Source organism: Bombus impatiens, unplaced genomic scaffold (assembly GCF_000188095.3).
Source record: "Bombus impatiens unplaced genomic scaffold, BIMP_2.2 scf_0095, whole genome shotgun sequence".
Classification (NCBI taxonomy): domain Eukaryota; kingdom Metazoa; phylum Arthropoda; class Insecta; order Hymenoptera; family Apidae; genus Bombus; species Bombus impatiens.
This window is the reverse complement of record NT_176514.1, coordinates 508,880-529,925: the sequence shown is the minus strand read 5'-3', so window position 1 is coordinate 529,925 and position 21,046 is coordinate 508,880. Positions and strand designations below refer to the sequence as shown.

Below are 21,046 nucleotides of genomic sequence, written 5' to 3'. Positions count from 1 at the left end.
CTATTCGACTCATTGATATTTTCTAAGTCGAAGGAAATGAAACGAAAGAGAAAAGGAAAGGAATGCAAGAAAGAGAAAGGAAAAAGGGCGATGAAAGTGTTTAAAGAATTCATAAAAAATATACTTTATATTCCATGAAGTAAATGCATGGCGACACGATATTGTATCGAGATCGTTATGCTCGACGACGAACGGTTCGAATTTAATATTTATTAGATACTCCGTGACGAAAAGTTCCTGAGCGAAAGGTTATTACACAAGTTGAGGGCCGTGAAGAAATCGTGTCGCGTTCGACGAGTCGGTTCAAAGCTCAATAAGAATTAATTTCAAAACTTCCTGGATCTCGATTTAAGTTCTCGCAAACTTTCGATCGGCGTCCTGAGATGAGAGACAAGGTTCCGCTTTTCTTGCTACACTCAATCCATACACAACCTTTTATTAATTTATTCCATTCAGTTTTTCGTTTCTATCTTTTCCTGCAATGGCTCCATATCGCCATCTTATACACGATTATTAAATTGCAAATCAAAATTTTAAATTTGCAACTCGCACTTGGTTTTATCGTTTTGTTGTTTCGTTACGCCGCTAGCGTAGATTTTATACATTTATAAATTTACATTATCAGACTGATCTATCGACTACGAAGCTTCGCTTTCCAAAAAAGGAACCAAAATTTAGTAGAATACACTTGTATCTTCATTGCTATAATACTTTACGTAACTTTACTCAATACTTTTTTACACTACACACAAACTACTATTCCACTTATTCTTGTATAATAACAATACACTTTCATAATAGCAAACAGTCTCTGTTAGCTACGTTGTATCAAACGCGAAAACAGATCTAGTAACGATCTGTAACGAAAGCAATTACACGAGGTATCAGTCAGATGCACGTGTACTCGATTGGATTTCAAAGTTATTTTTTCTGGAAAATGGAGCTCCGTATAACAAAATGTTATTCCGTTGTTCCGACCTGTTTCGAGTCATAGAATACCCTACGATTTGCCCTGTTGTAAATTAACTTTTTTACTTACATAGGAATGAAGCATACAAAAAGTTCGCATAGAAAATATAATTAAAATATTAAATATTTTTTCATGATTATATGATGAAATTTAGTATTTACAAAAAAAGCAGAAATCTTTAACTCGCCAGTAGTGAAGCTGCACCCTAAACGTTTAATTATTCAGAAATAACTTTCATAAGGGTACTCTCTTCTATAACTTAGTTAAAGCGTGGCAACGTAATTAAGAAGTTGAGCTATTCCCAAACGACGACGCATGTCGCGGCTTCTTTATAATAGCCAGAATATTACCGCTTACAAATTTCCGCCACAAGCTTGGTGTGTTCCGATTTAATGAATTTTAGATTTCAAGATATCGCCCACTAAAACCACTCCCACTGCTTATTAAAACTCTCGAGTCCTCCATCTTGCTCTATATTAATCTAAACTCCGCTTGTTGGCAACTGTATTACGAAATTATTTTTTTACGCAAATCAATGTGTCCACTGCATTTTATCTTTTCAAAATTGGTTTAACAAACTTCGGATAAATAAAATTTCGATATTTTTATCTCTAAGGAACTAAATTCATGGGTATAAGGTACGCGAGATCAGCAAGCCATCAAACAATTTTTCTCTTCTTCGTTCCCACGAATTTATCATGTTAGAAATATGCCGAGCTCTTAAAATAATTTAAGTTTGGCAACAATAGTAAACAATACGAATTAAGCGAAAAATAAAAAGAAAAATATATATATGTATAAGTATATAAGGATTTCTTATCTGCTTTAGCCTTGAAACAATCATCTCTTAGACAAGCGCTGCGATTTTAATAGAATATTTAAAATTCAGTCGCTACGTTCGCAAACTGAATATTCACCAGACAAAAACCGACTACGTAAACTTCAAGTATTTTCTCTACATATTTTAGGTAAGGCGCAACGATAAGAAAGCTGAGGTGAGAAAGGGTCTGAAGGAATGCAGAAAAGGGGGAACAAAGGAACGAGGAACGTAAAGAGGAGGAAAAGATTGGATATAACGAAAACAGAATAGTAGAGATAAACATGAACGAAAGACGGAAGACAAGAACTTGAATGGTCCTGAAGCTGCCTAAAATATCCCAAATTCACTGGTGGAAAGCAAGAGGTAGTTCCTCCCTACAATGTTTTTCTATGCAAATTTGTATTTCAAACGATTAACCTGGGAAAATAGCTCCTCTTCTACATCACGTTTCAAACTTACAAAGTTTGCCCTTCGCCCCTTTTCCTTTTTTTCAAAATGTAATTTCTAAGTCTTTCGATTAGATAAATAGATATCGAGAAAGATGGTTCATTATCGTTCGTTATCAGCCTACTGTCTAATCGCAAACACTTGGAAAGTCAAGGAACGGGAATGAAATAGAGAAAAAATTGTCTATGAACGCCGGTATCGGCAGTGAGACCATTGTAATTTTCTGATTGGCTATTGACTCATTCGCTAACAATAAAATTAATCAGCGACTATATGGCTGTTTCGAAAAATACTATCAGGTCGTTGAACCCGAAGCTTCCTACTCGTGTCTTCTAATCAGCACAGTCGTTCTTGAACTGTACTACAAAAAGACGAAGACGATATTTTTGATAAAAAAAATCAGTATTGTATGAATAAGCTCTGAGAAATTAATCTCCGTACAGATATTACCAAAATTAGAATTTTTCTGGGATAATACCGAGATGTCTTTTGAATATCTAAATATTTCTTATCCTCAAACATCATCTACGTTATATTTAATTTTATATTCTTTTTTTAATTTTATCTTGTTTATGTATCACAATTTTTCTATCATAAACAAACAAAGTGAGTGACAACTGAGCTGTTAAGATTTATAAGGAGGAAGCGATAAGTACATAGAGAAAGAGAAGCAACTGAGATAATAAACTATTATAATCTTCGTAGGACAAATAAAAGAATACGAAAAATGTTCGAAACGTGATTACCTACACTCTACAGACGTAAACATCTAATGCTTTATACGTATGATAGATAAACCGGTTTGGTATCGTGCGTATTTTATTCGAGGTTAACATTATTATGGCAATGCATTAATTGCAATGGCATTGCAAATGTTTACTACGGAAAGAATATATGGGTTACGTATTCCATCGTTTTGTCATAACGAAACGAAGAAAGAAGAAAGATTCCGTACAACGACATTTCCATTTGAAAAGTGTCTTCGTCGAAACCACACTATGCAGCTTGTATTTTTAGAATAAGGAATTTACATGACGCGAATAACAACAGAGTATAATTGTCGACAGAAAATAATGTTAGATAAAAGTAGAGGTAACTGTAATATATTAGAATTAATAATAATATAAAATAGTAGTTGCCTATAAATGAATCTTATCACTCACTACCTTCGAAACGATGCCATACACTCTTTTCTTTAACAATATACACATATTTATTTCTGTTTGGATCTTTTTACAGTTAAAGGAAACGAAATACCGAAGGTTCTAAAATTTCCAATTATATTGTGATATTGAAATAAAAATTTACATTCGTATTTAATAAGCCAAATGTTGTGCCGCGTTCGAATGAAAATTCACGATCTTAAATTTAATTTCATCGTCGTGTACAAATATTAAATATCGCCGTAAATATTTCGCTTATAAAACAGAAAGATCAATATACACATAACACCGGCGCACGTCACTCTTAACCAAAGTAACAAACAAAACAAGGAAAACGAAAACGAGTCTAAAAGTTCCTTCTTTCCAGACCGATCCAAAACCCTTGATCAGGAGTCAACGAAAAGTTCGTCTTGCTAAATTCAATAGGTGTTTTCGTCCTTTCAGTAATTTTCAAGCGGAATCTGTGCAACAGATAAGCTATCAGAATCTTGGTCTCCATTAAGGCAAAACGATTGCCTATACATTTTCGCGGCCCGAGGCCAAACGGTAAGTACGTATAAGGAACAATGTTATCCTTATTCTCATGGTTAAAACGTTCTGGGTCGAACTTCTCTGGGTCAGGAAAATACTTGGGATCACGATGCAACGCGTAAACAGGAAACCAAACGATGTTATCCGGATATACGGTTAAATAGTTGTAGCCAGATTCCGCTGGAGGCAGTTGAAACTTTTGCGCGCACAACCTATCGATGAAAACTATCGGAGGATATTTCCGAAGTGTCTCTGATGTCACCATTTCCATGTACTCCATTTTCGAAAGAGCCTCGTACGAAATAAACCCGTTTCCTTCTTCCACATATCGATCCACCTCATTCTGTAATTTCTCTTGTACGTCCGGATTAAGCGCCAACTCGTGAACCATGTAACACATCAAGGTGGAGGACGTGTCGAAACCAGCCAAAAAGAAGATGAACGCCTGAGCTGTGATATCATCGATAGTCATCTGATGTGTGGCAGGCTTCTCCTTATCCCTAGCCTGCATCAAAAGGTGAATCATGTCCGGTCGAACGATATTTTGCTCGTCCCGTGCCTTCACGGTTTCAGAGACGACCCTATGGAAGAAGTTGGCGGTATCGCGTGAAAGGAACGATAATCCCGCCATTCTGGTTAAACGTGGATTCATACGAAATAACAGAAACTTGAGTAACCGAAAAAGACCACCAAAATTCGTCGCATCCGCTCCTTTTTTATAGAACTCGTTGTTCCGATTTTTCAACGAATTCACACTTATTCCAAAAGCCACAGTGGCAATCACGTCGTTGGTATACCTAGTGAACGCATCTTTCGCCTCTATCGAACACGACAACTCTGGATGATTGTATAAATGGTCGACGAATTCCTCAGAACATTTAGACACCAGCTCGAACATGAATCTCATCTTGCTAGCTGTGAAGGATGGACTCAGTGTGTTCCTCATCTCTCTCCATCGATCACCTTTCAAGGAAAACACGTTTTTCCCGAATATCGGATCTATTTTTTCGTTGATGAAACTCTGATGATCGGGAAAATGCTCAAAATTCTTCACAGCTATCTCCCTGATCATCTCTGGATCCCGAATTACCACAACTGGCGTAGAGAAATCCATCATACCGACGTACCTTGCGTTCGGATAATAATTGTAGACGAACGTGCAATAATCGGGAAGGGACACGCGACGGGTGAACAGTTTCCACGCGGATCCAAATACAGGCATCGCTCTCACATGAGGAACGTGTCTCTTTTTCCAGTAACTGTACTGGTGATGAAACAAACTGATCAACTTGGCTAGACTAACAACGATCAAGCCGATCACTAACAACTTGAACGAAAAAGAGAACGACTCCATTGATGACTCCATTACCACGAGGATGGATTACGAGCGTCGACTCTGTCTCTAGTCACTAGGAGGAATGTTATAAATATGGGCGAATACATATACTCGATTTATCGTTGCACGAGGAACAGAGAAGGAGGGAGTAGAATGTCTGTTGCGTCAACTAAGTGAACAAACTGCGTTCTTCCTCGTGAATATTCTGAAAATACATTTTGTAGAAATTGTTGCTGTCGATCCTGCCGCCCCTTTACAAATTCACCGTACAGAAATAAAAAGATAAATGGGAATTAAAGTGGAATTATCGGCAACTACGCAATCTCGTTTCGAAATCCTTGCATTGAAACATTGATTTTTCATATCCTAAATTGCGCTCGCTTTTTACCTTTTTTTTCTTTTTTTTTTTTGTTTTTCTATATTCCGCAATACACTCTATATAAAAGATTTAAACCTCTGCTATAGATTTTCGAAAATATAGTCACGAAATTAACATAGTCACAGACATAAAATTCATATTCATATGAAGTAAAATATATGAAATTTTGTTCGAAACTACAATTTTTAACGACTAATAAAAAAGATAATTGTCTCAAGTTTCGCTTTAAGATTTGTTTATACGACTCCACTGACAAATGATAATTCTACGAAGCGTAGAATTCATGAAAATTCTTTTTACTATCTCATGGCCTAAAGTGATGACGATATACTTTTATGAAAACAATCTACAAAAACCGATGTGTAAGTGTTGTAAAAGGAAATTTATTTGCAAGTCTACTATTCTTAAATCACATCCCGATGGCATAACGATAAAAACGCGTACGAATATGTCTCGTTTGAAAAATTCTATATTATATCAGTGATTGTATGCAGTAGAGCAAGTGAACTGTTATTCTAGACTTTTTAACCCCCTTCGAACGGCATTTAACTCTAACAGGGCAATGTATCATAGCTGGTTTTAACACTAAGACACTAAACAAATATACAAATTCTTAGCATTCTGTACAATAAGAAGAAAATTAATTATATCGTTATTTGGTTATTTGCAAAAAAGCTACTACTATATATATAAATACTAATATATGTTTATCATATACCGAAGTTAATAAAGCCTCTATTCTAGCATTTAATAATCTTGTATATCTAAGTCAATTATCTTTTAAATTATTACGCTGTTTAATGTGAAACAATAACAAAATACATACTATGGTTTTTGTTGCTTGAAAATCGACAAAACTTAAGATAATATTACTTGGTGGTAATAAAATATCTACAACACGTCTTTACTTGTTTAATTACGAAACACATAACTCATAAAGTAACACAAATATAAATGCTTATCATACGATTAAATCGTATATCAAAGTACGTTTAAGGTATTCTTTTTCCTAATATAATCAGAAATCCTGCCACAGGGATCGGTATAAGACTATTTTTTGGGAATACAAAAGGAGTTCGCATCTTCTCGCTAGGTTGCAAGAAATTTATGCAAAATGTGAACCATTAAAATTTTAACTTCCATCAATACGAAATGATCGGTGATACATTTTCGAAGTCCAGCTCCAAGCGGCGTATACGTGCATGGAACAATGTTATCTTTATTCTTTTCGTTAAATCGTTCAGGATCAATTTTTTACGGATCAGAAAAATATCTAGGATGTAACGCGTACACAGATAACCAAATGGTATCACCAAGATATAAAATGATACCATCGTATCCTAGCTCCGTTGGAGAAAATTCGAATTTTCGCGTGCATTGCCTATCCATGATAATTAGCATCGGATACTTTCTAAGGGTCTCCGACATTACCACCTTCATATATTCCAAAGTCCAAACAACGATCTATCTCATTACGTAATTTTTCTTGAATATCAGAATTTAGGGATAACTCTTGTAAAAAGTAACACATAAAATTTGAAGATGAATCAGTGCCAGCCAAGAAGAAAATAAATGCTTGTGATACGATATCGTCAATGTCCATATGATAAGTAGCCATCTTTTCCTTATCCCTGGTCTATATTAACAAATGTAGCATATCCGGTCTGACGATACCTCGTTCTTCGCGTTCTTTTAAATTCTTGGATATAACTTTACGAAAAAGGTTTAAGGTAGCAACTGGAATAATCGTGATCCCTAATATATTGAATATTCGTAGACAGAAATGCATTAACAACATCTTAACGATACTGCAGGTGAAACTAGCTAAAACATCTTTCCCCTTAACGGAAAACTCGTTGTTTCTGTCTTCCATTGAATTCACACTGATTCCGAAGAAAACTGATGCAATCACGTCGTTGGTAAACCTAGTAAAAGCGTCTTTCGCATCCATCGATGAAGTATATTCTGGATAATCGTACAAATAATCGACAAATTGTTGCAAGCACTTTGATATCGAGTCGAACATGAATCTCATTTTGCTAGCAGTAAAGAAAGTAGAGAGAGTATTCCTCATTTCTTTCTAACGTTGACCTCGTAGCGAAAAAATGTTCTTCTAAAATAGAGGCTCCATGTGCTCATCGATATACAATACGTTTTATGATATGTAAAATGTTCGAAGCTCTTCACGGTTATTTCTCGAATCAATTTCGGAGCACGAATTAATAGATTTGGCAAGGTAAAATCTATCGCTCCAATGTATCTTGCATTGGGGTAGTAATTATAAATGAAGTCACTATACTTGATGAACAATTTTCCACGGACAAAAAACACGGAAAAAAAACGGACCAAGTATTGGAATGGATCTAACATGAGGCACGTTGTTCTTTTTCCAATAAGTTTGTTGTCGATATATCGTTACAAAGAACTTGAATAAGGTTATCGTGATCAAAGTGATCACTAATAGAGTAAACGCTGATGAGGTCGATAGAATCTCCATGGCACTCTCAACAGCAAATAACTGTCGTCTGTCAGCTACAAGGTTACAAATACGAACCGAGCACATGTACAAAGTTTAACGTCAAACGGTGGAGGAAGGGAGAATACAGAAGATGACGTCATTATTGTATTATATCTGTCCTCCTTTCTGTACCGTGACAAGAACAATTTAAGCAACTTCAATTCACGTTCGATTCGAAAATGAAACGAACATACACTCCCATTGACAAGTATTAGAACACATACATACCTGTTTATGCAAAACGTGGTATTCGATCTTAATTTTGGCTAGATAGGTATACAGTCGAAGGAAAGGTTAAAGGCGTGATAAAGAATGGTGCGAAAGATATAAATAATTTCCTCTGTCTCGATACAGTATTGATCAATAAAATATAGAATTAGAATTCCATGAATTTAATCATATTTGATGTTATGGAGCGTACAGGGATTTGTAGTCGTATCATTTTCACATAGTTTTCTCGATGCATATAAAGTAGAACAAAAAAGTGAAACAAAGAGCATGTCGGTGGAGAAATAGAACGGAAACAAAATCACATATACGGAAACTTTATTTATAATCAAATTTTCATTATTTGCTGAATTTTATTAGTCGCAAGATACAAACGTGATTAGATACCTTTCGATAAGAACGTTAATCAAACTTTGTTTTCTCAAAGATAGAAGAAAATGATTACAGAGAGAAACCCATATCCTTAAGGAAAGAAATATAGTACAAAGTAAAAGAAACATAAGTCAAAACGATCAAATAATAACAATTTTGAATTAAAATTATGTATACATTTGTTAATGTACAAATAATAGTTAACCGTAATATAAAGTTAAACAACAATATATACTTTATGGCGTACCTAACTCTTCCTCTTCTCCAAAGTAAGCCAAAATCCGTGTTCTGATGCCGGTGTAAAATCAATCTTCTTGTACACAATAGGAATTGTTGTTTTTTCGTTAGGTTTTATAATAAACTTTTCCAGCAGACGGATTATCAAAAGCTTAGTCTCCATTAAAGCGAAACGATTGCCAATACATTTCCTAGGACCTAGTCCAAAAGGTATATACGTATAAGGATTAATAGTACTTTTATTTTCGTTGCTAAACCGTTCAGGATCGAACTTCTCTGGATCGGGAAAATATTTAGAATCGCGGTGAAGCGCATAAACAGGGATCCAAATATTGTCATCAGGATACACTGTCACACTTTGGTAACCTGGCGCCGCTGCAGGCAATTCGAATTTCTTTGCGCAAACTCTATCGACTATCAACGATGGAGGATGCATTCTAAGCGTCTCGGATATTACCATTTCCATATATTCCATCTTCGACATAGCCTCGTAAGAAATTTCCCCGTTTTCTTTTTCCAAATAATAATCTACTTCTTCACGTAACTTCTGTTGAATATCTTGATGCAAAGCTAACTCGTAAACCATGTAACACAACAAAGTAGAAACAGTGTCGAAACCGGCTAAAAAGAAAATGAACGCCTGAGCTACGATATCGTCGATGGTCAGCCGATATGAGGGTTGCTTCAAATCTTTGACCTGCATCAAAAGATGGATCATGTCTGGTCTAACGATGCTCCACGTTTTCCTTGCAGTTACCGTTTCGGAAATCACATTCCAGAAAAAGTTGGCCGTTGCTCGAGACAGGAACCTCAGTCCTGCCATTCTCGTTAGACGCGGGTTCAACCGAAATAACATGAATTTTATTAAACGAAGCGTACCACTGAACGAGGAAATATCGATTCCTCTTTTGTAGAACTCGTTGTCTGGATTCTTGAGCGAGTTTACATTTATTCCAAATGCAACTGTGGCGATTACGTCGTTTCCGTATCTAGTAAAGATGTCTTTCATCTCCACCATCGAGTGAAATTCTGAATGTTCGTACAGATAACTAACGAAATCGTTCGAACACTTGGATACCAGCTCGAACATGAATCTCATCTTATTGCCTGTGAAAAATGGACTCAATGAGTTCCTCATCTCTCTCCATTGATCATCTTTCAAGGAAAATACATTTTTCCCGAAAATCGGATCCATCTCCTCGGATACGAAACTTCGATGATTTGGAAAATGCTTGAAACTCTTTACGCCTATTTCGTTGATCAGCTCTGGATCTCGTATGACCACCGTTGGCGTAGCGAAATCCATCACCCCGATGTACCTTACGTCAGGGTAATAATTATAGACGAACATACAATAATCCGGGAAAGTAATACGACGAAATATGACTCTCCAAACAGTTCCAAATATCGGTCCTGCCAGTACATATGGAACTTTATTCTTCTTCCAATAGGTGAACTGTCGGTATATTATCGGAATCAACTTCGCCGAAGTAATGATGATTAAAGAGATGAACAATAACTCTAAAGTAGATAAAAATAATACTTCCATCGTTACGAAAACGTGTTAGGACGAACTGTCAACTAGTAAGAGACTATAGCGTAATCGTTAACAAATATCTCTATATAAAGGAAACGAATAAGGTGGGAGGGCAACAATTTTGCAGGAGGACGGCCATGGATAAAAGAGTGTTCACCTCAGATTTTCAGATAATCGATATTTTTTAGATCACTTTCTGCAGATAGAAACATTTTTAAAGCAATATCAACTTGAATTTTATAAAGCTGCAGATACGGAAATCAATTAATTCTGTCACGTGGAGTTATCAGACATAGAGGGCATTTACCTCTTGGTATCGGAGATTAAATTAGAGATTAATTATCGAAGAAAAAATCAATAATTCCGTACAAAATATATTTCCTAGCGAATTAAAATTATCTCTTCCGTGCGTATTTTACCCCTTACACTTGTATGGAATAAAAAAACAACGCCATTTAATATTCTTTCAAACTGAAATGAGTAAAATCAATTCTTGAGAACGCAAAATCTGTTGATTGCGAATCGTAAATTTATGTATATATTTATTATTATCTATTATATATATATCTATTATTATTAAATTTATGTATAATCATTTATAATATAATTTAGCAAAAAGAAAATATTAAATCGTCAAATCACATACATAAAACAAAACAGCTAAAGATGCGATAAAGAGAAGAAGTAGTCGATATTCATAATATTACGAAAGCAAGCACAACAAATGAAATTCTTGATTCAATTATCAAATTTAATCACTTACCAATGAAGACAAAGATCTGATGATGCGAATACCGCAGTAACATCGAAATGGAGATAGTCTGAAATAACCAAATACGTTACTGTAAATAAAATGTAAAAAACCGCAAAAAAATAAATTTAATGTCCCCATGTTATAATTTAAAGAATGAGATCTGGACGGATAGTCATACAAAAGAGAGTTATTATTTTTTCCAATTTCGAATCTAAATAAGATTAATCGTAATGAACGAATAATTTGAATAAAAAAAACAATAATCTTAGTAATAAATCTTTCCTTTTTCTATTTTTCTTATATATCGAGTAATATGTATCAAAGCGGTAAAAGTATTTATTATTTCGTGAAAAGGGATTGCAATAAAGACAGGATACGAAGCAAATTGCAAGCCGAACGGTTGCACTCGGTTACCAGGTTGAGAGCGAATAGTACAATTGAATTGCGAATGGTTCAGATTGAACTAGCACCTGACACCCCGAGATAATTCACTATTTACTATGAGCAACCTTGGTAACAAAAACGTTTAATAGTACTTTGCAGATGCGTCAGTGCTATTTACGAGCTACTGATACAAAAGAGACAAAAATTCCATCTAACCTAAGATCAATGTATGAATTCGATTGGAATGTGGAAAATATTTTTTTGGAATATCCCTATCACTTCTCATTTCGGAATGAAAAGACTACTACTTTGTAGGGTGTAGATTTTACTACTTTGTAGAGCGGATTGTAGATTTTTGTAAATTTTTCATATTCTAGCTTAGAATCTAGAACAATATTCATTAGAATATCTACTTTAGTATATATGCATATTTTAGAAAACACCTACCGTGTATCACATGAAAACGAATATTTGCTTTCATTAAAAAAAATAATTCACAATACTTTTTATTTGTATAAAATGATTCTCCCAATAATTGATAAGTAACAATATACGAACAATCAACCAAACCATCACATTAACGCTTAATAGTATATAAGTACTAATTTTGAAATTACATATATTGGCTCTATGATTAGCAAAGTCAAAAGACTATATCACCACTATTATAATAATGAAAGTAAATGTTTGATAATAATCCTATTTAACATTAAAAATCTTGACATTAAATAACATTTGATTGCTTACCTAAATAATTTGTCATACAACTCAACATTTCAGATATATCCTTTTTGTAGATATTCAATTGTGCACAGCAATACTTTATTTAAGTACATCTTTACACTTTTTTGTTATTTGAATTGTATTTATCTTTTATAATTCCTATGGAAATTTTAAAAATTAAAATTAAAACTTTTTATGTATTAATATGTTCAAATACTATTATTGGTGTCTTTTTAATATACTTTCACAAAATTTATCTTGCTTTATATAATAACCTCAATGGGATAAATTAAATCAATAAAAATATGAAAGCAAAACACATTTTGTCTAATTTGATCGAAGAAATAAATATAGTCTTCCACAACAAAAAAGAAGCATTGTCAATTAAAAAAGACAAGAGAAGAATATTGTTTCAAAGTGTACATCGTACTACAACAAAGGGTATATACCCAATGTCATGTGCATATGACAGAGGAGATACTGAGTAATACATAGATGACGACAGTTCCGTACACGTGACTTTACGGTGGGTTGACCGAGGGTGATCCCAGGTAGAATACCCCAAGCACTGAAGTAACATTCACGTGTTGTGGCACGAGATTCATTTATCTCCCATCTCAACCACAGGCTACATTCAAATATTTTCAATGCTTTATGCGAAATATGTATTACAATGAATCTTATGAAGAAAAGGACACCACATTTCATGTAGATTTTTTAATAAATTCCATTTGAGTTAAATTGTTTTCACTAAATTGTTATTATACACGATGAAACACGCATAAGAAAAATCATTTTTTGTATGTAAACATTTTTGTTTGTAACGATACCGAATTATAGCGCTGTAATCACTGTTTCCAATTATAGGAATTTACATAAATTTGAAATCATTGCAAAGCAATATTTAATATTAAAATTTATACTATAATAGCAATGATAAAATTAAATACAAGAAATTGAAGAAAAAGATCGGATACTATGTTCAACTAATATATGTACATATATACACATACATATATAATTCACTGGAATGTATAAGTCACCTTAATGAATAACAAATCTTGCAAATTTTCTATTTGAACATTTCTTCTACTCAAATTATTCATGCATAGAATAATTGGCTTTTCACTATATCCATCGTGAATAGCTAGGTATGAACTAGATGTAGACTGCCGCACAATGCATTGCATTTGAATCATGGTTAGTAGTATGCAATATTACTCATTTGTTCGCTCGCCGTAAACCCATTAAACACGAGTGGAGCTATTCGTTGGTCCGTATATGATCCAATCACTTCCTAACACCCGGGGAATACCCCGAAATTTCACAACCCATCAGACATGCGTGCTGTTTATATTGGAATGTAGTATTCGATAAATATTGACGTAAATTACTTATTCAATTACAAAATATAAATTATCTATTAACAGAAACTGTCGAAGATGATATTCATTAAAAAAAAAAATTTAACTACAAAAGTAATATTTTTGTCCTATATCGATCGCAACTAAAACAGCAATTAGTGAAAGTAGCCATCATTAGTAATTTAAATTCCAAGATTCTTAACAATCGTCTCTTACTGCAGTCTCGTTGCAGCAAAACGTATTTGAGAACAATTTGATACAAAATTGCCAACTTGGGGGTCTCTGTAACGAATATGATACCTCTAATAACGTTGATTTATACCCGACGGTTCAATTCCAAGGGGATCACAGAATGTAAGGGTACAGGTGGTTGGAGAGTTATACGCGGGTTACCTCAGTGCGTGGTTACTTTAAATTGATTGCCATATCCTTTTACACGTACTGGGTTGTCGTGTGGACACGTGTGATATCAACCCCTTGACGGAGAGGAATATATCCGGATCGAAAACACGTAGCATATGAAACTAAATCCAATTTACACTTCCAGAACATTCTGGAGCTATGATTATCATATCGTAATGCGATATTATAACACCGAAACGTGTAAATCGTAATATCAATAGCTTCATTTTTTTAACACAGAAATTGCAGGGAGAAATGTAACTTAAAAAAATGAATAAATTTATAAATCAATAAATCATGTATCTTAATACATAAACTAATAAAAGATTTACTTTGTTTTACGTATAATATCAAATATTCAATCTCATATCAAAAAAGAAAGAAATTTAAATTCTATTTTTGATTGTTCGTATAATTGTAAATTACAAACAATGAATGAGATATTTAGCATTGCATGCGATTATTACTAAAAACAAAATATACTTACAAAAACTAACATGATAAAAAATGCAGCAAGATACGTAGTTCTAGCCATCCACATGTTTACAAATCGATAATGTTCTCCGGTCACCACGTTTCTACATAACAAAATTAATATATAATGTTACAGTACTAACATTAAATAATATAAACAAAAAGAAATAAATTTAAATTTATTTACCGTAAAAAACCTTGATTATCTTCATGCTCTGCCAATGTCTTAATACTCGCCATCAGTAAGTCATCGTATCCTAAGAGTTCATCAAGTATTAATCTGGAGAAATCATCGCCAAAGCATTTGTCATTAACAGGATCCAAAGTAACGATTTTTACAGGAATGTTTAATCTTTGCCGTGCTACAGGTGATAATCTCAAGAAGCCATATTCCAATGAATATTCTACGATATAACCATCTCCTGAAAAGGGAGCAATTTGTTAATAAAATATTTAAAAAATAATTATATGATCATTAAAGTCATCAAATTACTATTATTTTTGTTCCCAAATTTTTTAAGAATTATGGCATAACTATACCTGCTCTAACTTCAGAATTTGGATCTTTTAACGATTGAATAACGTCTTCTTTATTAGACTTATTTGTATCCTGCACTATAGTATTATTTTCTGTATTTGTTAATAGTATCTTCTCATCTAAAACCTGGAATGTTAACATTTGAAACACAATTTAATATAAGACATCCCGCATATAATATATATTTCATAGTTATATAATATATTTACTTCTTTAGTATCTCTGTTCATTTCATTCCATTCCAGTTTAGTAGATAATGAAGGACTTGTTGTAGTGTTAGTAATACTTAAATTTGGATCTTGAGTTTTTCCAGGCACAGTGGCACTTCTAATAACTATTTCTTTTTCAGACAGTGTTAAACTGTCGTGATTTTCTTCATTCGATGCATTATTTATATCACGTTCTTCATCAACAGCAGATGGTTCGATATTGATAAATCTAAAGATAAAATAAAAAAGTAAAATACTGTATTAATAATTATAATAATATATAATATGAAAGTTTCATTTTATTATATATTTTATCCCTCCTTACCCATCTCTAGTTAATATTCCTAAAGCACTAGTTAAGTCATCAACTTTTTCTTGTCGTAGTTTCTCCTCTTTTGCGTAACTCTTTTCTATACTATAATCTTCTCCTCCATTTCTAAGTATCTCAACTCTTAATATACCATCACGAGGCCAATCATCTCTTATATGTTCTAAACAATTAGTTGGTGCTCGTGAAAATACTATGTGAATGTAAGCCAACACAAAAAATGCTGCTATAGCCTAAAATACATAATTTTAAATCTTTTATTAAATTTGAATATATTATTTTTAAATCATAGTTACCTTCAATAAAACTATAAATTCTATAAATCTTCTGACAGGCCGTGGAAATGTTCTGGCATAAGTTAATGCTGCTTTAATAAATATTGCATGGAACAATCTATCCCTTACATTAACTAATGGGTTTTGATTATTATTATTCCTAGCAGTATTCATACTGTTATTATTTAAGACTGGTCGAGTTGGACTACTTGTATTATGATTGTTATGTACAGCTGCACCGTTCTGATTATTCGTTATTGGTATTGTAGCACCATCCACTTGTGGCATTTTAAATATTATATAATATTTGTATTTAGTGGATGATGTAATAGCTAATAATTCTGTTTCATACTACTTCTATGTATGAAATCTCTTAAAAAGTGCTTATACATGTCGTGTATATACATTTCCAAATCAAAGTGAATTCTTAAATATCCTGGAATAAATAATAATGATAATATTAAATTAAAATTATCATATAGTATTACATAAATTTGCATATTTTATAAAATTTTCATCTTTTACATAGTTTTTATAAGTTTTCACCTATAACATTAAATTATATATAATTAAAATAGATAATACACAGCATTGTTAAAAACTTATTTTATCTATATGGTTAAAGTTGTATCATGCATCTACGATATACATTTAAAAATTTCTTTAGCATTTTATTTCATAATCAATCATTTTGCATACAAGACTGCATAGAGACTATATAGATGACTTGCATATCATAAACTTTACATATTAAATTTGTTATTAATAATAACAACTACAACTAATGTGGAATATAACCTATAGCATAAATTCTGCATGCAATATAACCTATTTGGCAATCGCATTTTTACGTTTCAGATTATGATACTTATAAATATAACAGGATCGCTTATGCACAATATTTCTTTTCAGTTACATCATGATGTCAGATAAATTTCTATTAATTAAGAAAATAAATAAATGTACCAGTTACATATTTTGTTATATAATTACATAATTTAAAAGATGTCAGTAATTACATATCAAAAGGAAGTATATACAACGTTATACATTTTATATTTGTTATGAATACATATATATCTCTAAATTAATTGTTATTCACCGGACGTGACATTTCGCAGCTGACACATGAATTCGTAACTTTTTAAGATACAAATCAACCATATCGTACCTTCTTTAAGCTGAACGTTGTATTACAACGTTGTATTTCTAAAGTTTTATTGTTCTCCTGCGTGTCACTGCAGATAATAATAGATTTATAACAGTACCGCTTGCAAATATTAACAAATTTAATTTTTGTCAAATTGTCACTTCATCATCATATGTTTTGATATTCCACAACTTGTATTGTAATAGTCCCCAAATATTACAATATGAAATGTGACCAACATTATAGCACAAATTTTAAAAACTTACCAATGTTTTATTCCCTATTCATTTTTATTGAAACTCTGTTGATCAATCACTAAAAAGACTCAGCCAATAACATAATATTCATTGATACGTTAATTTTAAATTGAAATGTTTAGACGACAAAAAATATTGTAAAGAAGGATAAAGTTTTGAATATTTTAACAAATATAATATTTTGTAAAGGAGCATATAGTTAATATGATATCAAGACACTATTAAAAATATATTGTATAATTTTATGTGAATTCATATGAATAAACTATCTTTAAGTAACATATTCAAGGTATAACATATTGAAGATAAAATCTATTATTTAATAATATCATCAGTTGCTGCATTATTTACAATTATGAATTCTCCAAGATCACCACAAACTCCTCTCAGTTTTGAATTGAAGAAAATCATTAATGATAGAAATGTTTTAAGTATGCGTAATCGCATGAAAGGTATATAATTAATAATTTATGCTTTTATCAAATAATTGTAAAATGTGAAATGTATAATGTTTATATTTCCAGTTCTCAACAGTATAAATGAACATAATCAAAAACAATATGAAGAGAAAGAAAAAGATTTAAAGTTTCAAGCTATACAGGAAATTTTAACAACAGAAGCTACATATTTAAGGCAATTAGAAATTTTAATGGAGGTATTATTCACATATATTTACAGATATTTGATAACATAAATATCAATGATAGAATAAAACATAAGCATATATGTACTTTTTTCAGTATTTTGTACAACCCATAATAGAAAGAAAGTTATTACATCATAGTTTACTTTCAACATTGTCTGAAAACATAAAGACATTATATAATGTTAGTGGAGAATTAATAAAAGAACTAAAACAAGATCCAAGAAATATTGCAGGCGCATTTCACAAACTTGCTCCATTTTTTAAATTGTATTCTGTTTATGCTTATGATTATGAACAAATTTTATCACTACTACAGGTATTTGTTATTACATTAGTTGATTAGTTAAAAAGTACTACTATATAGAAAAATTTCTTGTTTTAGATGAAACAAGAAAATGATACTGAATTTAAAGATTTTATTAGTAAGCAAGAAACAAGACCAGAAGTTGGTAGAAAATTACCTTCACTATTAATTACTCCAATACAAAGGGTACCTAGATACAAACTACTATTGAGAGAAGTCTTGCAACATACATCTAACAAACATAAAGAATATAATCTTTTACAAGGTAATTGCAAGATAGCATAAAACAATATCATTTCAGTTTCAAGTATTATATATTAAACAAATTGATTATTTTACAGCATGTTTAGTAGAAGTGGAGAAAGCTGCAAGGCATATAAATACCTTCATTGAACAATATGAAGAATCACAAAAATTACTAAGACTTCAAAAATGTATTGTAAACCCAATTAATTTGATAAAACCCGGTAGAAAATTAATCAAGCAAGGAGCATTAATGAGAGTCTCTAGACGAGGAAGCTCTGCATATAGAAGATATTTTGTTCTTTTGAATGACATTTTATTATATTGCAAAGGTGATCCACAAAATTCATTGACTGTATGTTGTGTTTTACCATTGAATAAGTGTAAAATTGAATCTGTTTTGAGTGGTGGATTGTTTTGTGTTACTTGTTTAAGTGAAACACTTTTACTTTATTCCGAGAAAGATGATAGTAATTTATGGATAGAAGCTATACAAAATTCTATAAAGAAGGTATTATTGAAAGATAATAACTTCTCTTACTTAAATATTAAATTTAATAACTGATTTATATTATCTTCTTATTTTAGTATGCAGAATGTAGACAAACATTAAGAAAGGATAGCAGTTCAAGAAAACCATTAAGGCATAACAATCTTAATTCATTTCCATCTGAAAATATACCAATAGTCGCTGGTAAAAGAAAGAGATCATACAAAGAAACGGAGGTGTGTATGATACTCTTTGTCAATTTTAACATTTCTTTACTCTAATAAATTTTAAAAGTATGTTAAATTAACAGATTAATCTAGATGCATCAAAAATTACATATTTGAAAAAAGATAATGAAACAGATGCAGATATACAATCAAATAATAGCTGTTTGGTACTTCTAAAAAGATTTAAAAGATTTAAAAATGACGATAATTCTAAATATATTAAGTCTTGTGAACAAAACATCAATTGTGTAAGTTTTGATATAATGTTTTATAAATATAAAAATGTTGATACTCTATAATTTATATACAATTTCTTTGCAGAAAATTACAGATAAAGAAAATGTACATTTTACAGAATGCAGTACACCATGTTTATCTCCTAATAAGTTTGCAAATTTTAAACAAGAGTCATCAACACTCAAATCCATCAGTGCATTCTTTGCATCTCTTGGTTCATCTTTAAAGGAATTCTTTTGGTTTAGGTAATACAGTTTTATAAAATTATTAATAAAATTAACGAAATAACGAGATGATCTTTTAAAATCCCGATATTTTCCCCTCGACTTTCCTCATGAATTATTTAAACGTCTATACTACTAATAAAATTCAATGTAGTTTATACACATATACATATGTACGTATATTTGAACTATTCCAAACACAGTCATCCGTACTATAAAAGTAACAAATATAAAAGAAATAAATAACTAGATATTTATATACAAAAATAAAATAACATATCTTATAGAACAGAAATTACTAATTTAAAATACAGATGCAGCAAATATATTCTTTCTATCCATGATTGTTATATAAAAAAACAGTAGACATTATCATCATATAAATATAATCTTGTGTAAACATAAATAAGATACAGAAATCCCTAGATAGGACTAAATCTGGCTGAACTAAACGAAGACACTCTGATACCTACAAATGATAAGAGAATTGAATTTTTTATCATATAATTAACAAAATATCATTTCGAATCCAGGTAGGATAAATTTTTGAAAGTGTAACATAAGATAAAAAAGATAATAGAAATTTATAAAAAAAGACAAGTAATGAATAATATAAAATAAATACTACACATTTTATGTTATACTATTAAATACAGAGAAAGCAACATTTTTAAATGTTATATATTATTATCTATCACTTTAATATGTTTAAACAATACTTTTTGTCTTTAAATTTATTTGTTAGGGTATATACGAAACTTAAATGAATTTTGTGGTAGGTTATGTTTATGTCGCGTTTAATAAATGAAATCTATATAATAATACAATAAGAAAAATATTCCTTTAAAACTACGTATAATTATCTGGTTTAAAAGCAATTAAGGAATAATAAGTTTAAAGAAAATATAAATAAGACATTAAAAAGATTTCTTTTCATTTTAACCAAAGTATACATATGTATATATTTGTATATGGTGAAAAGCATTTACTAAAACAAGTAATATTATCAATATACAGGTATATTAAAATAACTGCAAGAAAGTTCTTAATTTCATATTTATAAATAGGATTTAATAATAATAAATTAACTGTATAAAATAAAACTAATGTCCGAAATAAAGTTTTACATATTTTAAACATATGTTACATGTAACATTATATTATATTATCATAAAAGTTACTCAAAAATTGTACGCATGTTCATATATATGTATATTGCAGATGCTTCTATATTCTTTGATGGAGCTAAAAAATTAAAGAATTTATACACTATCATTTT

The 21,046-nt window shown here is 31.4% G+C and overlaps 5 protein-coding genes across 8 annotated transcripts in view; 2 read left to right on the top strand and 3 right to left on the bottom strand.

Moving 5' to 3' along the window:
• LOC100748803 (membralin) overlaps positions 1-17,375 on the bottom strand; it is a 66,732-nt gene extending 49,357 nt beyond the window's left edge. For 2 of the 3 annotated variants that reach the window (XM_012394594.3, XM_012394596.3), the window contains exons 1-8: positions 17,161-17,375; positions 16,011-16,425; positions 15,712-15,947; positions 15,387-15,615; positions 15,180-15,303; positions 14,827-15,061; positions 14,653-14,743; positions 11,302-11,359 (exon numbers count right to left, since the gene is read on the bottom strand). In XM_012394594.3, coding sequence (XP_012250017.1) covers positions 11,302-11,359; positions 14,653-14,743; positions 14,827-15,061; positions 15,180-15,303; positions 15,387-15,615; positions 15,712-15,947; positions 16,011-16,277 — 1,240 coding nt within the window. In that variant the 5' untranslated portion in view covers positions 16,278-16,425; positions 17,161-17,375. Of the gene's footprint in view, positions 1-11,301; positions 11,360-14,652; positions 14,744-14,826; positions 15,062-15,179; positions 15,304-15,386; positions 15,616-15,711; positions 15,948-16,010; positions 16,426-17,091; positions 17,111-17,160 lie in introns of those variants that run through there. The other variant, XM_033318407.1, reaches the window with a different exon arrangement.
• LOC100748917 (cytochrome P450 9e2-like) lies at positions 109-5,361 on the bottom strand. Its single transcript, XM_003486000.4, has one exon. The coding sequence runs from the start codon at positions 5,295-5,297 to the stop codon at positions 3,747-3,749; it is 1,551 nt and encodes a 516-aa protein (XP_003486048.3). The 5' UTR covers positions 5,298-5,361; the 3' UTR covers positions 109-3,746.
• On the bottom strand, positions 8,694-11,123 carry LOC117151138 (cytochrome P450 9e2-like). Its single transcript, XM_033318408.1, has 2 exons — positions 9,012-11,123; positions 8,694-8,854 (listed from the first exon to the last, which is right to left on the bottom strand). Exon 1 carries the CDS (start codon positions 10,548-10,550, stop codon positions 9,012-9,014), a length of 1,539 nt encoding a protein of 512 aa, XP_033174299.1. The 5' UTR covers positions 10,551-11,123; the 3' UTR covers positions 8,694-8,854.
• A 59-nt stretch (positions 17,376-17,434) lies between the features above and the next one.
• Positions 17,435-19,836, top strand: LOC100740732 (putative protein tag-52). The gene is made up of 8 exons (XM_003486016.4): positions 17,435-17,848; positions 17,921-18,051; positions 18,137-18,358; positions 18,425-18,611; positions 18,688-19,100; positions 19,178-19,315; positions 19,390-19,554; positions 19,628-19,836. The coding sequence occupies exons 1-8, from the start codon at positions 17,752-17,754 to the stop codon at positions 19,790-19,792; spliced, it is 1,518 nt and encodes a 505-aa protein (XP_003486064.1). The 5' UTR covers positions 17,435-17,751; the 3' UTR covers positions 19,793-19,836.
• Positions 19,837-20,154: 318 nt separating this feature from the next.
• Positions 20,155-21,046, top strand: part of LOC100748682 (1-phosphatidylinositol 4,5-bisphosphate phosphodiesterase gamma-1) — an 8,041-nt gene continuing 7,149 nt past the window's right edge. The window contains exon 1 of one of the 2 annotated variants that reach the window (XM_024372712.2): positions 20,155-20,300. Coding sequence is in view for 1 of the 2 variants with exons in the window: in XM_012394591.3 (XP_012250014.1) it covers positions 20,531-20,542 (12 nt within the window). In the remaining variant the exon portion in view is untranslated. Of the gene's footprint in view, positions 20,301-20,406; positions 20,543-21,046 lie in introns of those variants that run through there. The other variant, XM_012394591.3, reaches the window with a different exon arrangement.

What these genes read in the sequence shown, in the direction of transcription:
- LOC100748917 (XM_003486000.4), bottom strand. Translation starts at nt 5,297, where the DNA reads ATGGAGTCATCAATGGAGTCGTTCTCTTTTTCGTTCAAGTTGTTAGTG.
- LOC100740732 (XM_003486016.4), top strand. Translation starts at nt 17,752, where the DNA reads ATGAATTCTCCAAGATCACCACAAACTCCTCTCAGTTTTGAATTGAAG. An exon ending in AATTAGAAATTTTAATGGAG is followed by an intron (nt 18,052 to 18,136) that starts GTATTATTCACA and finishes TACTTTTTTCAG; the next exon opens with TATTTTGTACAACCCATAAT. An exon ending in AGAATATAATCTTTTACAAG is followed by an intron (nt 18,612 to 18,687) that starts GTAATTGCAAGA and finishes ATTATTTTACAG; the next exon opens with CATGTTTAGTAGAAGTGGAG.
- LOC117151138 (XM_033318408.1), bottom strand. Translation starts at nt 10,550, where the DNA reads ATGGAAGTATTATTTTTATCTACTTTAGAGTTATTGTTCATCTCTTTA.